General features: G+C 44.9%; 1 protein-coding gene across 1 annotated transcript in view; it reads left to right on the top strand.

Annotated features, from left to right (window-relative positions):
• Positions 1 to 16,762, top strand: part of DOCK1 (dedicator of cytokinesis 1) — a 613,707-nt gene that overhangs the window by 91,587 nt on the left and 505,358 nt on the right. The window contains exon 2 of the mRNA XM_077455510.1: positions 15,681 to 15,764. Coding sequence (XP_077311636.1) covers positions 15,681 to 15,764 — 84 coding nt within the window. The remainder of the gene's footprint in view (positions 1 to 15,680; positions 15,765 to 16,762) is intronic.

The raw sequence follows: 16,762 nt of genomic DNA on the forward strand, positions 1-16,762 counted from the left end.
AAAAAAAAAAAGATTTTTACATACTGTTCCTGGTTTTACTAAGGCTGGCATCCCTGATGGGGCCCCCTAGTGGCTTGGGGCCATCGGACAGTGCCCGAGTGGCCCAATGGTCAGTCCGCCCCTGGGCATCTGCCTTTAGGCAGTCTCGACGGTCTCATTCGTCAGGTTCAAGAGAGAGTTTCCAAGGGCAGCACCAGGATCTTGGGGGTTAGAGAGCCCATAAAGCAGAATGCTAAAGCCTTCTTACGAAGGAGCACCCCCACTCGTTTGGGGGGGGGGGGGGCAAGGTCCTGCGATTCTCAAAATATGTCAGGAGATTTTTAGGGGGCCTCCTTCAAGGCCGTCCCTTATGCGATGTGGTATGGTATAAGAAATGGTTCCATTGGTCCAAGCTGACCAATGTATAAAATATCCATACCTGGAATTCTTCTTTAAGGGCCGCCTTTATATGTTTGAGTCATGTAACAAGTTAAAGGGCACGCAGCACATGACATGCATTAATCTAACTCCTCTTAATTTGAGTGATAAACTTTAAAAGTTTATCCCTATCCACAGGAGGAACGGGATTACTGACAGCATTTTAACACTTGCAAATATTTATTAGCGAGTGGTGGATTATCTCCATTTGTTTCCTTAATCCAAGGCTTTGTGTGCCTGTTTTGTGCATTCTGCCCACTGTGTTCTTCCAGCACATTGTCTGTTCACCCCGATGCAATTGCTTGTTTCATTGCTTTGATAATGTGATTTTCAGTGATTATGTGTTCGGTATGAACTGTCAAAGACTCTATTCTGGGAAACAGTGTTTGCTTAATTGTGTCTTCTGTAGAGTTGCACGTGCTACTATGATCTTGCTGCTTTCCAGCTTATTTAAATAGCAGTACAACGTTAAATATACTAATGAACTTCATTTTGTATGCGTGCAGGCGATTTATGACCCCAGATGTGTGTTTTTTTATTTTTTTTTTGTGTAGCACCCCAGCATGTAAATCTCATGTAACAATTTTAAAGAAAAATTTCAGACACCAAGCCAGAACCCCCCCCCCCCCCCCCCCCCCCAGTCTCATTCATGCACCAAGGCTAAACACCCAGTGCTCATGAGGCTTTAAAGCAGAAGTAAAGTCTGCTATAGCTTTTTTATTTAATTTTTTATTTTTTTTAAGACCCCCAGTTGGGTTATGCCATATTCTACTAGTATGCTCAGCATATTTAGTACACTATGGCAGACTTACCTGTCATATGGTGTCCAGCGTAGCGCTGGGGCCGATCTGGTGGGCCCCGGGTGCTTCCATCTTCGCCCATTTTTTCTTTCCAGGTCCCTTGTGTTTTGGCTACTTGATAGGTCAGGCTGCGATGACGCCATTCCCGCATATGCGCATGGGTGTCACATTACCACGGCACGGATCGGGGCCACAAATGTTTGCTGAGCTACGCATGCATAGCTCAGTGAACATGACAGCTGACGGGTAGAAGTTTACTTCCACTTTATGGGTATTTTCACTCAGGACATCTTTCTTTCCTTAAAAAAATAAATAAAAATGTTGGATGGGGAGTTCGCTTACATCTGTTTGCACATCAGTCTTCAGTTCAGTGTACATCTATTCATACATCTATTCTCTATCCATTATCTTTTGCCTTATATTCTATTCACAAGACTAAGATCATATTTAGTCGTAAGTAGCAAAACTTTGTAAAGGCTAAGAATAAATCAAGCTACTTGTGTGCTAACCAATAATATACTAATAAAATAAGGAAGAAGTTAACGCTCAAATGTGTCCCCACATGTGATGAACTAATAAATATAGATATAAAGATGTGGTGCTACTTCTAAGGAAACAAACGGGGATAAAGAATGGTCCGCTCAACCCAACAGAGTTCCCATACGTGATAAACCTAAAAATAGCAAGTACATAAAATAAAGATATAAGTAGGTGTAAAATTCAAATGAAAGATATACACTATGTTGCCAAAAGTATTGGGACACCTGACTTTACACACACATGAACTTTAACCACTTAAAGGAATGATTTGCGATTCGCTTTAACTGGCAATTGCACTATCATGCAACGTTGTACCCAAACAAAATTGATCTTTTTTTCTTTTTTTTTTTTCCCACAGCTTTCTTTTCATTGTATTTGAGCACCTCTGCATTTTTTTTTTTTTGCACTATAAACAAAAAAAGACACAGTTGTGAAAAAAATAATTTTTTTTTGGCTAAATAAATAATAAACTGATTTCTTCCTCCATTTAGGCCAATATGTATTCTGCTACATATTTTTGGTTAAAAAAAATCGCAATCAGTGTAATATTGGTTTGCGCTAAAGTTATAGCGTCTACAAACTATGGGATAGATTTATGGCATTTTTATTGGTAGTTTTTTTTGTTTTCACCAAAAGAACTTGGCTCAGTGCTTACTGTACATGAGCTTCTTTGGCACATTAGATGTGCAATAGGCAGCCCATTCAAGTCAATGGGCTGTCACTTGAAAAACGCATGTTGCTATGCTCAGATGTGAACATGTGATGTGAAGGCCTAGGACAGGAGTTGGCAACCTCGGCCCTCCAGCTGTGGTGAAGCTACAAGTCCCATGAGACATTGCAAGATCCTGACAAACACAGGCATGACTACTAGAGGCAGAGGCATGATGGGATTTGTAGTTTCACCACAGCTGGAGTGCTGAGGTTGCCTAACCTTGGCCTAGGAGATCAGTTTGCTTCCATAGACCATCTCCCCCCGCAGCCTTGGGACATGTCATAGGTCTACAATTAGGATGCAGACGCTGGGGACCCAAAGACTGGCAATGAGCCTTGTTGGGTGAGTACATCGCTGGATCCAGGGATGGGTAAGTGTGTGTTTTTTAAAGTCAGCAGCTACAGTATGCAAATAGTGTAGATGTTGGTTTTGGCCCCTTAGTCCCAGTAGGAAACCGGCTCTGAAGCCTGAAGGCTTCATTGCTGGTTTCTCTTACTTTTACAATGCTGGCGCCTGCACCCGAAGCCAATTGACAAATCGGATTGGGGGGGCCGACATCGCTGGATCCCTGGACAGGTGAGTGTCCTTATATTAAAGGTCAGCAGCTACAGTGTTTGTAGCTGCTGACTTTTAATTGTTTTCCAGTCTATAGCGCCTCGTTAAATTCTTGTTTTACGGGGTGAAGATTTTCTTTGAGAGATATTGCAGGTATGGATATTTTGTGCTTGGTTACATTGGTCCAGCTTGAAACACCTGGAATTCCTTTATAAAAAAATCATAGATGGGCTAGGTTATTGATCCTCGTAGATGTAAATCTGAGCCAGACAATAGGTACACACTGATTTGCAGCAGTGGGTAAGGCTGGGTTCAGACTTATGTGAATTTTGCTGCATCCAATTCACATGACAGGAGCATGTGACCGGTTCTCAATGGAGCCAGTTCATGTGTCTCCGGGGCAGCTGTGGAGCGCAAAGTAGAAGGGTCCTGTGCATCTTTGGATCTGTTTCAGGTATGAATTCAGGCAAAAATTCTGACAGCTTGCAGGCTATCGTCAGACGCAGACTAATTTAGTTGTTTATTTAGCAATTATTAAATGTGTGTTTTAAAGCAGTAGTTTAAGCCTTGGTTCACATATATGGATACACATGTAGAGCAGCATATTATTTTCAATGAGCTGCCCTATCCATGTGAAATATGGGAGGAAGAAGTCGCCAATCCTTTTGTAAAGTCTCAGCGCACCGAACCTGATGGTTACTAGTGTGTGAGGGGATGGTGTTATGGATTGCGCATCTACTAAAGAGCAGCGTGTTTCTGTACTGGTTGGAAAAATAAGATTTTTCATGCTTTTACTCGCGCAGATTGGAACCAAACTTAAATACAGTATTTGAATTTTAAAGCGAGACTAAACCTTCCTATCGTTTTCAGCCAAGGAAGCTGCCATCTTGGCTTCTGTTTGATCTTCATCTGCCATGATGCTGGGCATGTGATTGTTTGTCGCCAACAATGTGACCGTTACATGTAAATGTTTTTTGAAACTGTTAAATTCATGAGTTTGGTTCCACTTTAACTTGGTATATCAACCTTTTGCAATCTCCTACACTGCAGCACTCTGGGAGAAGATGGGACAGGACTGGGAACCGATCAAGTATACTGCATGCAATTATTTTATAAAATGTACAAACCTGCTGATAGGAGGACAGAGTAGAGGAAATAACTCATGGAGTTGATTTAGTAAAATGGGAGACTGGCTACCTTGCACATCTGCACCAGATTTTGCAATCGGCTTCTAACTTCAGTTTGTTCAATTAAGCTTTGACAGTAAGCCTTCGATCACACTGAACACGGTTTTGAAATCGTTCATCTGAACTCTCACCATTTCAAAGCCACATTTTTTGCCCAACATCGGGAGCAACTTGAAAGACGTCTGTGCGGGTTCATGTACAGATGAATATTGAAATTGCCCCTGAAGTCACCAGAAGTAGTGCAGGGACTACTTTTGGAAATCAGTGCGGTGCCGATTTGGGATGCTCCTATTGCCAGTAATAGGCTCAGATTTCACATGTGATTTAACCTGTCAAATCGTATGCCAAGTCACATCGATGTGAATTGAGGCTAAAACCTAGAAGCAGATTGGTTTCTATGCACGGCTCCACCAGCTTTTGCACACTCCAGTTTTAGTAAATCGACCTCCATGAGTCGGCTGCTTTTTTCACTGTGTAATCTGCAGGCTGGAGATAGAGAGGAAGTATTATTGTAAGTGATGTAACACCGCCCCCCGGGTGTGCTGTGTGACAGAGCTATATATATTTCCGGGATGGATGGACAGAAATACAAATCCTTTGGCAGATTAAACTGCTATCTTTTGCATGTACTAAATTTGCGCATTAATGGCCAGTTCACACCACATGCAGTCCAGTGTGTTTTTTTTTTTTTTCTGCATCAAAAACGCATGGAAAGTAGGTTATATGGTTTTCAATGGCATAGTTCACACCAGTGTGGTCAGTTCCAGTGCGTTCCAGTTCCAGAAAAAAAAGTAGAACATGCTGCATTTTTTTTTCTGCACTGGACTGTACTGGAACGCGTTAAAACACATCAAGAACGCACCTAAATGCACGAAAAACGCACTGCAACCCACTTGTCCATATTTAACCACTACAATACAGGGCACTTTCGCCCCCTTCCTTCCCAGCCCAATTTTCAGTGTTCATCGCTCTCACACTTTCAATGACAACTGCGTGGTCATGCTACACTGTACCCAAATGAAATTTTTATAATTTTGTTTGCACAAATAGAGCTTTATTTTGGTGGTATTTATTCATGACTCGGTTTTAAATTTTTTGTGATATAAGCGCAAAAAAAGTGAAAATTTGGAAAAAAACAATATTTTCTTTTTTCTATTTTAAAAGAAATCCAATAAAATCTAATTTTGTCATACATTTAAGCCAAAATGTATTCTGCTACATGTTTTTGGTAAAAAAAATTCCATTAAGTGTATAATAATTGGTTTGTGTGATCACTGACATATGTACGCAAATGATCATGTACAGATGTGTGCAGGTGATCACGTACATATGTGTGCAGATAATCATTGGAACATGTGATTTTAGTGGAACATATGTGGGGGACATGTGTTTTTTTTATTTGGGGACATGTCTTTTTATTATTTGGGGACATGTGTGTTTTGGGGACGTGTGGTGACATGTGTATTGTGGTGACATGTGTTTACACTGTGTGGTGATGTGTGTATTACACTAGAGACTAGTGATCAGTTAGTAAAAAGTAGGGATGAGCCGAACACCCCCCGGTTCGGTTCGCACCAGAACTTTCGAACGGACCCCGCGTTCGTTACGAACGTTAGAACCCCATTGAAGTCTATGGGACTCGAACGTTCGAAATGGAAAGTGCTAATTTTAACGGCTAATATGCAAGATATTGTCCTAAAAAGGGTTTGGGGACCTGACTCCTGCCTCAGGGGACATGGGTCAATGCAAAATAAAGTTTTAAAAACGGCCGTTTTGGCGGGAGCACTGATTTTAATGACGATTAAAGTGAAAAAAAAAAGTGAAATATTCCTTTAAATATGGTGCCTGGGGGGTGTCTGTAGTATGCCTGTGAAGTGCCACGTGTTTCCCGTGTTTAGAACAGTCCCTGCACAAAATGACGGAAATAACACCATTTAAAACTGCTTGCGGTTTTAATGTTATATCTGGTTCCTGCAATATGGTTGAAATATGGTTGAAAATCATTCAGAAAAATGGCATGGGTAGCCCTCCCTGCCCATTACCAGCCTATTTGGGTCTTGTACGTATATTAAGGGGAACCCTGTACCCATATTAAAAAAAGGAAATGCGTGTGGCCCCCAGGCCCTATATACTCAGAACAGCAGTATACAGGCGGTGCAAACAAGACAGGGACTGTGTAGGTTTGTTGTGTTAAGTTGAATCTGTTTGTAATTTTCAACTGGTACATTTTTAAAGTGTAGCTCCAGTCAAAAAAACTATTTTTAAGCTTTTTGGAAAACATAGGGAAGGGTTATCACCCCTGTATAATTTGTTTTGTCGTCCATCTTTTTTCATCTCACTTTCTGCTGTCTCCTTGCGTTTGCAAGTAGGAGATGTTTGTAAGTTGGATGTTTGAAAGTAGGGGCTATATGCTCTGCAGAAATGGCAGAACAAGGTGTTGGTTTTGCCACAACATTGTAAGCCCTCAAAGTGACTCTTGGTGGGCGCTGGAGCGCCCTGCTGTGAACGATTATATCAAGAATTGTAATTACATGCCATTGTTGAACAGTGGTAGAAAAATTGACCTTTGGTTGTGGTGCTGGTGCCACAACACTATAAGTCCTCACCGTTACTCTGGGTGGGCACAGGAAGGGGCCCTCCTGTGAAATATTATATCAAGAATTGTAATTACATGTCCCTGTTAAACAGGGGCAGAAAAATTGGGCCTTAGGCACTGGTGCCATCACACTGCAACCTCTGCCATATACTCTAGTTTTATTGCAGGAATTGGCCCTGCTGCAAAGCATTGCATCAAAAATTGTACTTAAACGCCCCTGTTAAACAGGGGCAGAAAAATTGGGCTGCTGGCATCACCCAGAACCAAAAATGTTCTTCCAACATATCAGCGGAGGAGGAAGAGGATAGACAATCAACATAACAGGACAGTCACTCAGCATCAGCATAGGCAGTCTTGAAGGGATGTGGTATTTCAAAAAAAATTATTCGGTTACATCAGCTTCAGGTGCTTGGTAGCTGTGGGTGATCCAAGACTGATTCATCTTGATGAAGGTCAGTCGATCAACTGATTCGGTGGACAGGCGCACCCTGTGATCGGTTACAAAGCCACCAGCAGCACTGAAGGTGCGTTCCGAAAGAACGCTGGATGCAGGACAGGCCAGTAGCTCAATTGCATACTGTGCAAGCTCTGGCCAGTGATCCATCCTCAAGACCCAGTAAGCCAGAGGATTTTCGGTGGGAAAGGTGTCCAAGTCTGACCTTGCCCCTAGGTATTCCTGCACCATGTAAATTAGACGCTGGCGATGGGTGCTGGAACCAATCATACCTTTGGGCTGCGGTCTAAAAAATTGTCTGAAAGCATCAGTCAGACGGCCACCTTCTCCACCGCTCCTTCTGACTGATGCCTCAGCAACACGTTGTCCAGGACCAGGAGTTTGTGACCTCCCAGTCTCTGGGAACGCGTTGCACAGAGCTTTCTGCAAGGCCTCCCGGAGATGTCTCATCCTCTGCTCCCTCTGCGATGGCAAGATAAGGTCGGCAACCTTACCCTTGTACCGTGGATCAAGGAGAGTGGCCAGCCAGTAATGGTCCCTCTCCTTGATCCGAAGAATACGAGGATCCTTCCGCAGGCTTTGCAGGATCAGGGAGGCCATGCAGCGTAGGTTAGCTGAGGCATTCGGTCCGGAGTCCTCTGGGTCACTAAGGACAACATGATCCGCAGCTACCTCCTCCCAGCCACGTACAAGTCCACGTGTTTCTTGGGACTGTAAATCATCCCTATAAGACTGCTGCTGCTGATGCTGAGTGCCAGCCTCCACCTCCATGCTGACACAATCATCCTCCTCCTCCTCTTCCTCCTCCTCACCCTCTTCCTGTGTGATGGGTGGCACAGCAGGAACACTGTCTGGATAAAGGGGGCCTTGAGAGGCAAGGAAGTCCTCCTCTTCCTGCCTCTGTTCTGCCTCAAGTGCCCTGTCCATTATTCCACGCAGCGTATGCTCCAAGAGGTGGACAAGAGGTACAGTGTCACTGATGCATACACTGTCACTGCTCACCATCCTTGTGGCCTCCTCAAACGGTGACAGGACAGTGCATGCATCCCTGATCATGCCCCACTGGCGTGGTGAGAAAAAACCAAGCTCCCCTGACCCTGTCCTGGTGCTGTAGTCGCACAGGTACTCATTGATGGCCCTCTGCTGCGTGTGCAGCCGCTGCAGCATGGCCAATGTTGAGTTCCATCTGGTGGGCATGTCACATATAAGGCGGTTCTTGGGCAGGTTCAACTCCTTTTGGAGCTCAGCCAGCCGAGCACAGGCATTAAATGATCGGCGGAAATGCACACAGACTTTCCTGGCCTGCTTCAGGACATCATGTAAGCCGGGGTACCTGCCCAAGAACCGCTGCACCACCAGGTTAAGGACGTGAGCTACACAGGGCACATGGGTCAGTTGTCCCTGTCGGAGGGCGGAGAGGAGGTTGGTGCCATTGTCGCAAACCACCATTCCTGGCTTAAGCTGGCGTGGCGTCAACCACCTCTCGGCCTGCCCCTGCAGAGCTGACAAAACATCCGCCCCAGTGTGGCTCCTGTCCCCCAAACAAACCAGCGCAAGCACGGCATGGCATCGTTTTGCCTGCGTACTTGCGTAGCCCCTGCAACGCCTACGGAGCACCGCTGGTTCTGAGGACAGAGCACTGGAAGAGGCCATGGAGGAAGAAGAAGAGGAGGGGGTGGAGGAGAGAGGTGTGTCACAACCAATAGTAGCATTTTGGAGGCGTGGTGGCGGAACAACCTCCAACACTACTGCACCTTGTCCTGCATCCTTCCCAGCAGCCAGAAGAGTGACCCAATGGGCCGTGAAAGACAGGTAACATCCCTGTCCATGCCTGCTGGACCATGAGTCAGCGGTAATATGCACCTTACCGCTGACCGCCCTGTCCAGCGAGGCAAGGACATTGCCTTCCACATGCCGGTAGAGAGCCGGAATCGCCTTCCGTGAGAAAGTGGCGTTTGGGGACCTGCCACTGAGGAACCGCACATTGTACAAACTCACGGAAGGGGGCCGAGTCTACCAACTGAAAAGGCAGCAGTTGAAGTGCTAGCAATTTAGCCAAGCTAGCATTCAACCGCTGGGCATGTGGATGGCTGGGAGTAAACTTCTTCCGCCGGTCCAGCAGCTGGGGCAGGGACATTTGCCTGCTATAATCGGATGTGGATGTACCACTAGCAGAGTTCCCGGAAGCACTTGGCTGTGACACACCTAATTCTACACCTTCATTCCTCTCAGAGCAGGTTTCAGAGAGGACTGAAGGTCTAGTGGGGTTGGAGATGCCAGCTGATGAGGGGCAAGGAGAGGTCCGCTTTGTTCTTTGGTGTGGGTCTTTGAGGTACGCTTGCCAACGAGCTGCATGGCAGGTCAACATATGTCTGGTCAAGCATGTGGTGCCCAAGCGGCTGATGTTTTGGCCACGTGAGATACGCTTGAGACATATGTTGCAAATAGCAGCGGTGCTATCTGATGCACTAGTCTCAAAAAAGCCCACACCAAAGAACTTTTAGAATAACGCGCAGAGGAAGCGCTCTGCGCAGGCGGAGCTCTGCGGTGTGATTCAGTCGGTGTGCTGCCCCTAAGCTGGCCCCCGGAGGGCATCCTGCCTCGTTGGACATGTGCCTCCTCCTCCTCCTCCTCCTCCTCCTCCTCCTCCTCCTCCACCCTCCTTCCAGGCACCCACGTGGAGTCAGTGCCCTCATCATCCCCTCCCTCTTCATCGCTGTAGCAAACCTGGCAGTATGCTGCAGCTTGTGGAACATGACTGCCAGATTGCTGTCCTTCTTGAGCATCCCCTCTCTCTGCGCTCACGCTACTGCCTTCTTCTAGCTGAGTGTCATCATCAGAGCCCACCAAACACTGGGCATCCTCCTGGAGCATGTACCCAACACTCTGCTCAAAGAGTTCAGGAGACTCCTCAGGAGGACGTGGTGGGTCTAGGGAAGGAGTCACTGATGATGACATTGAGAGGAGGGAAGACGATGTGTTGGCAGCTGCTTTGCTACTACCCTGAGACTGGGTGAGAGAGGATGAGGAGGATGAAGAGGGCTTGGTCATCCACTCTACCAAGTCGTTGGCATGTTGCGGTTCAACATGTCCAGCTGCAGAAAAGGACAAGCATGTCCCATGGCCACGTGCTGATGACAGTGCACCGCGTCCACGACCAGCACTGTTGTCTCTAGACACAGAGCCTGCTTGCCCTCTTTTATCAGCTCGCGCCTGTCTGCCTCTCCTTGCTGGCCTTCTAGACATGGTAATGGCCTGAAGGGAGTTGGGTAAAACAGTAGTTGGGTAGTTTATATTGTGCTGGAGGCACACAACACCCACTAACTCCTGCAGATGCCTTTTTTATAGAACAGCAGAGATAAACGGGTGTATACAGATGTATACTGTGCTGTGCTGGAAGCACACACAACTTCCAATAACTCTCCTGACACTACTGACTGCAAGCTCTATTATTAAAGCTAGATCACTAGCTATATAGGTGAGGTGAATATCACGGTGTATACTGCGGTCAGGGCACGCAGACAATAACCAGAAAACAGCAGAGATAAAGGGGTATATACAGATGTATACTGTGCTGTGCTGGAAGCACACACAACTTCCAATAACTCCTGCAGATGGCAATTGGGCCCAAATAGAGAACAGCTATGTAGGTGGATTATAGCGGTATGTACTGGGTACAGAGCACGCAGACAGCACACACTATCTCCTAACACTACTGACTGCAAGCTCTATTATTAAAGCTAGATCACTAGCTATATAGGTGAGGTGAATATAGTGGTGTATACTGCGGTCAGGGCACAGACAATAACCACTACACAAGAGCAAGATAGGAAATCAGCCAAAAACGATTGGTGTGTAACTGTGTTGAAGGTACACAGAACACCCACTGCTTCAGATGCCAACACACTACACGAGGCCGCCTCAAAGGCGGCCTTATATAGTGTGGGGCGTGCACTACACAGCCTGAGCTATGATTGGCCACAGGCAGGATGCCTGTGGCCAATCATGGCTCTCCTCGCTGCTGGCGCTGCGATTGGCCAAGCATGCGGGGTCACAGTGCATGCTTGGCCAATCATGAGCCAGCAATGCACTGCGCCATTGCAGTGCATTGTGGTCCGCGCACGCCATACGAATTTTGACGCGAACGGACCAAGAGTTCGGATTTCGCCGAACGCCCGAACAGCCAATGTTCGAGTCGAACGTACGTTCGACTCGAACACGAAGCTCATCCCTAGTAAAAAGCTGTAGAAACAGCTCATACTCACTGATCACCAGCCGGCTGCAGCGATCTGCTCTCCTCTCCTCAGCGATGACTTCTGTGTGAGGAGAGGAGGAGCCGATTGCCTAGCAACCGGCTGTTTGTTTACATCACATGACGGCCGTGATTGGACACGGCCGTCATGTGATCAGGAGGGCCAATCACAGAGCCCTCCTGCCTATCCGAGATGCGCCATGTCTGGGTGACATGAGCACATCGGGGTCGCGCCGCTGCGTGGGCACACGCGTGCATTCCCCCTCCTTCTGAAGGACGTTCCTGAACGTCCTATCAGAAGGAGGGGGCTCCCACCCGGCCGTATATGTACATTGGCCGGGTGGGAAGTGGTTAAGGTTAAGAAAAAAGAGGGGAGGAAAAAAGGACTGGACCGCATCAAAAACGCACTGGAACCCATCAAGAACGTGCATGCAGAAAAGCACCTGGAACGCATCCGGACTGTGTTTCTATGGTGTGAACGGGCCCTTAGTGGTTTTTGTGGAGTTCTGCTTATCACTGGACAGCAGATGACAAGATGGTAACCAGTAGTCCAGCATTGTTCTTACTGAAGTAATTATTGGACCATTAGAGAACTGAATCCAGGTTATAAAACTGACATTGCCTATTTAATTAGTCCTACTATATCTATATTTTTGGCTTCCATACAAAAAGCATTTCAAGCTAAAACAATACATTACCGGCTGCTTAGCTTGCCAAAATTGGCCGGCTGGATTGTTAAATCTTCATTTTGTCCATTTCAAATACTTAAGTGGTGTTGTAAAGCGAATAGTATATTGCACTTTGATGCATCAATATTTTGTCTATGTCATATTCAAGTTTTTGGATGTCTGAAAGAAAGTACTGCATTCCTGTAAAACTTCTATATTCCTGTTGTCATGGGTCGGGGTCCCAAGGGTTCATAGACCAAAGGGGACAGGTGATGCAAAATGCATCGCCTCCTTTGGGAAACAGGACATGCTATTGGATGGATTGGTATTGGACTTTATAGGCACTTAGAATACACAATGTTTAAAGATTAAAAAATGTTTATTATTACAAATTGATTAAAAAACAACCAGACAGACACTAGTTTAAAAACTTTGCAAAGTAGGAATTGCCTACATGCTATTACAATACACAACCCATACATCAAGAAATATACTCCTGAATGATCATGACGATGTCCTTGTTGAATCAACAGTTATTGTTCTATCAGGCTTGGTGTGAGTTGATCATAGTGTTCACTAGCTCGGTTCTACCTGCATACACGCTTCTTCAGGAAGTTAGGCATATATTCACAGGGCTTACTAGCCCAATCATTAGGAACAGCTGATCTCTCTCTCCCCCTGTCAGAACGTGGATCCACCTTGTTTACATATCCAGATCCCCATTCTGCCTCTATTTACCATGATCGTGGGTGGTCAGCTGACATTGAGTCCGCCGGACCCGCGGGTGAGCTCCCACGTCATGCACGCTCAGTACCACATGCACAGAACGGCATACAGGTACGTTGGTTTGCGCTGCCGTACTGCCTTGCCACAGTATTTATGTAGAAGGTGGTCAGCAAGTGGTTAATGCAGAGTTGCAGCAGTTTTTGCATGCTCCAGTATTAGTCACTAAACCCCCCTTTATGCCTACAGTAAGTACCGATGTAAAAAAAAAAAAAAAAATGTATTTTTTTAAATGTGCATGCATGGGATGGGACTAATGTATTAATCTTTTAAGAAATGAAATGCAGACGTTTGTCTCAGGGGCCTGGTGGGAAAACTGCTATCTGGGATGCAAAGACTTCTGTTTAATTTTAAATCCAGTGCAAATTTGCATTCTGCTTGCACAACCATCTCATCTGTGAATAGAGAGACTACAAGTCCTTCTATCACCTCAGCAGAGAGACTTGTAGTTCTCAATTAAGCATAAGTGTAGTGATGTCAAAGCACTGGTAGTCTATTGGTTTTCATGGATCGTCTAAAGGCTAATAGAGTAGTAGGAGATAATCTGACAGATTGGGGTAAGGTGTTCCATAGGATTGGAGAAGCTCGGGGAAAAGTCCTGGAGGCGAGTAGGGGAGGAGGTGAAGAGGGAGCAAGAGAGCAGGAGGTCTTGGGAGGAACGATGAGAGCGATTTGGTTGGTATTTTGAGACTAGGCGGATGTAGCTTGGGACTAAATTGTTGATGGCTTTGCAAGTTGTATTTTGAATTGAATTAGTTGGGTGAGTGGAAGCCAATGGAGGGATTGACAGAGAGGAGTAGCAGATGGAACGGTTGGTAAGGTGGGCGAGTCTGGCAACATCATTCATGATGGGCTGAAGGGGGGATAGACTATGTAAAGGTAAGCCAATGAGAAGGGAGATGCAGTAGTTGAGGCGAGAGATGATCAGGGAGTGAATTAAGAGGTTTTTGGTGTCATTGGTTAGAAAGGGGCGTATTTTGGAGATGTTTCGGAGGTTAAGGTGGCAAGATTTGGACAGTGATTGGACGTGAGGCTTAGAGAGTTCAGAGTCCAGTATTACACAGAGGATCTTGGCGTGCGGGGAGAGGCTGATAGATGCGCCATCAATTTTGACAGAGAAATCGGGGGAAGGGGCATGTGGTGGAGGAAAAATTATAAATTTTGGTTTTGGATAGATTGAGTTTCATTAAGTGGAGTGACATCCAGACTGATATATCTAGCTGATATATAGCATAATGTGGCTAGACATTTGTCACTATCGACTTTTTTTTTTTTTTAACTGTCAAAGCTTAATTGAACAAACTGAAGTTAGAAGCCGATTGGCTACCTTGCACATCTGCACCAGATTTTGCAGTCTCCCATTTTAGTAAATCAACTCCAAGTTAATAATAGGGTGGTTCTATTTTAATTATTATACTTGAAGTGACACAGCAGGTAACATGCAACTGTGATATCAGATAGCAAAGTGGCCGTACTTTTTTTTTTTTTTTTTTTTTTCTTATTATATTATTAAAACTGAACTCTGATTGTAAAGAACTTCCTAGTGTTAAAGAAGTTGAAGACTCTTCTTACTCAAAAGCCATCTATCATGATAAACACTATCTTTTAAAACGCTCAAATTGTGTTTACATACAAGGGGATTTTGCCCTTTAAGGCCCCTTTCACACAGGCTGTCTGATAAAGTTCGCCTGTCAGTTTTTCAGGCGGAGTTGACAGGCTCTTCTTTCGAGCGGCGGATGTCGACAGACACACGTCCACTGATGCCCAACCCCATCTGATACTGTCTGCCAAAAACAGATGGCTGGCGGTCCTATTCCCCATCTGTCCTGTGAATCGCATCGACTAGAAACTGATAGGCGTTCCATTTATATCCAATAGAGCAGAGCAGGGCTGCTGTGTCCATGTTTGCTCCGCTATGCAGACCTGTCACCTGCCTGCTCAGTGGGGATCAGCAGAGAGCGCCCCCGCTGAGCAAGCGGATTCCGTTTAGTGGAGGCACCCACATGAATGGTGCCTATATCTTCTAATGTAACCCAGCTGTGGGTGCACTGGTAAGCAGAGCCGTGTTTACATGGAAAAGCTGGCAACTCGCTGTTAGGAGCATTGGAGCTGCTGAGAATCTAGCTACATCCTACCCTACTACAGTACCTTTTTGTTAACTTTGGGAATCAATTGCTCCCCAGTACCTGAAACTAAAATAATGGACCTGTTTTAACTTTAAAAAAAAAATTGCAACTACTATCAATTTTATTCTTTATGTCTTCTACTTTCAAAAATATATTATTTTTGGCCATTTTAAGTGCTCCCCTTTTTTTTTTGCATGGTTTTTATATGCATGCACAAAATTTGAATGATTTTTTTTTTTTTTTTCTCCAGGACCTCATCTGCTTGTTAAAGATATATACATGTTTGCATGTTCATAGCCTGCACGGGTTCACTTTATATTCCGTTATTTTGTGGGCCTGTGGAAAATCTGGAAATCGAAGAAACCCGTCACTACTGTGCATTTTTAAGGCAAAATGTTGGCTACTGCAGAATTCATCCTAGTAAAGGGGGATTGATGTGGGCTGTTCCCCCCAAATAAAAGTAATATGGTGCTGAATAAAGCAAATTCATCTTTGCCTCATACAGACTACAGCTTGTTCTGTACCTTTTACCATGTAGATGTATTTATCTGAAGACCATTGATAAAGGAAATTTTTATTTTTTTTTCTAGCCATTTACAACTATGAGGGAAGAGGAAGCGATGAGCTCAATCTCCAGATCGGCGATACTGTGCACCTTCTAGAGACACACGAAGGTGAGTGAATGACCAACTTTTACCAATAAACCCAAACTGAATACAGACAAACAAGATTCTATAGGTTTGTTCTTAAGTTGAATTTGTATGTAGGTTGGAACAGGTACATTATTTAAGTGCAACTCCAGCCAAAACAATATTTTTGTTTTTTTTAGATAGCATAGGGAAGGGTTAACATGTTTATTTGGCTGTCTGTGCCCCTGTTCAGAAGATTTCACCTCACTTTTTGCCCCTGTGACAATTGGATTTTGAAAATTTTGGGTTGTGGAAACGAGGATTGGTGATAGAGCTTCAGTGGAATCACTTTTTTTCCCATGATAACTGGCACAGGAATGAGTTCCCCTTCCTATGGGAAGATTCCCTTTCGCTTCCCGTTCTCTCCCTCCATTAGTAAGTATAAGACATTTGTAAATCGGATGCTTGTAACTCGGGGACTGCCTGTACTTTGCTATGCCAACAATAAGAAATGCAAAAGTTTAGTTTAGCACTATAGACTCGAGCACTGCCAGATGCGCCAAAATCTCAAACAGGTATTGAAGGGGAAACCGGGTTGACTGCGCAAAACCATGTGAATTCGGCCTTACATTGAAAATTGAAACTATATGCCATCTGAGCCTAGTAAATATACTAAAGTGTCTGGAAATGTGTAGCTAATGTCGTTGTACCTTTTTATAAACAAGACCAATGTTACAGTAACCATATTCTTCCATTGAAAAACAGATGTTGACAAATGTTAGTAACGTATAGTTACTGTATGGCTGATATGCTTCTAATGGGGTTTCTGGTTCTGGCAAATGTACAGCTGTCTTATAAATACAGCCTTCTATGTTCAGTGTACCATTGTATGCACTTATCACACGCTAGATTAAGGTGTCATGGATGGCTCCGAAACATTGCACATTGTCGCTTTGTGATGTGGTCATTCTTCAATAAATCCTTCAGACTAGGAATGCCCCGATATGTGTGCCAATACCAAATATCGATAATCGCCCAAATGT

This window comes from Lithobates pipiens, unplaced genomic scaffold (assembly GCF_037356315.1).
Source record: "Lithobates pipiens isolate NorthernLeopardFrog02 unplaced genomic scaffold, aLitPip1_a1.2 Scaffold_25, whole genome shotgun sequence".
Taxonomy (NCBI): Eukaryota; Metazoa; Chordata; class Amphibia; order Anura; family Ranidae; genus Lithobates; species Lithobates pipiens.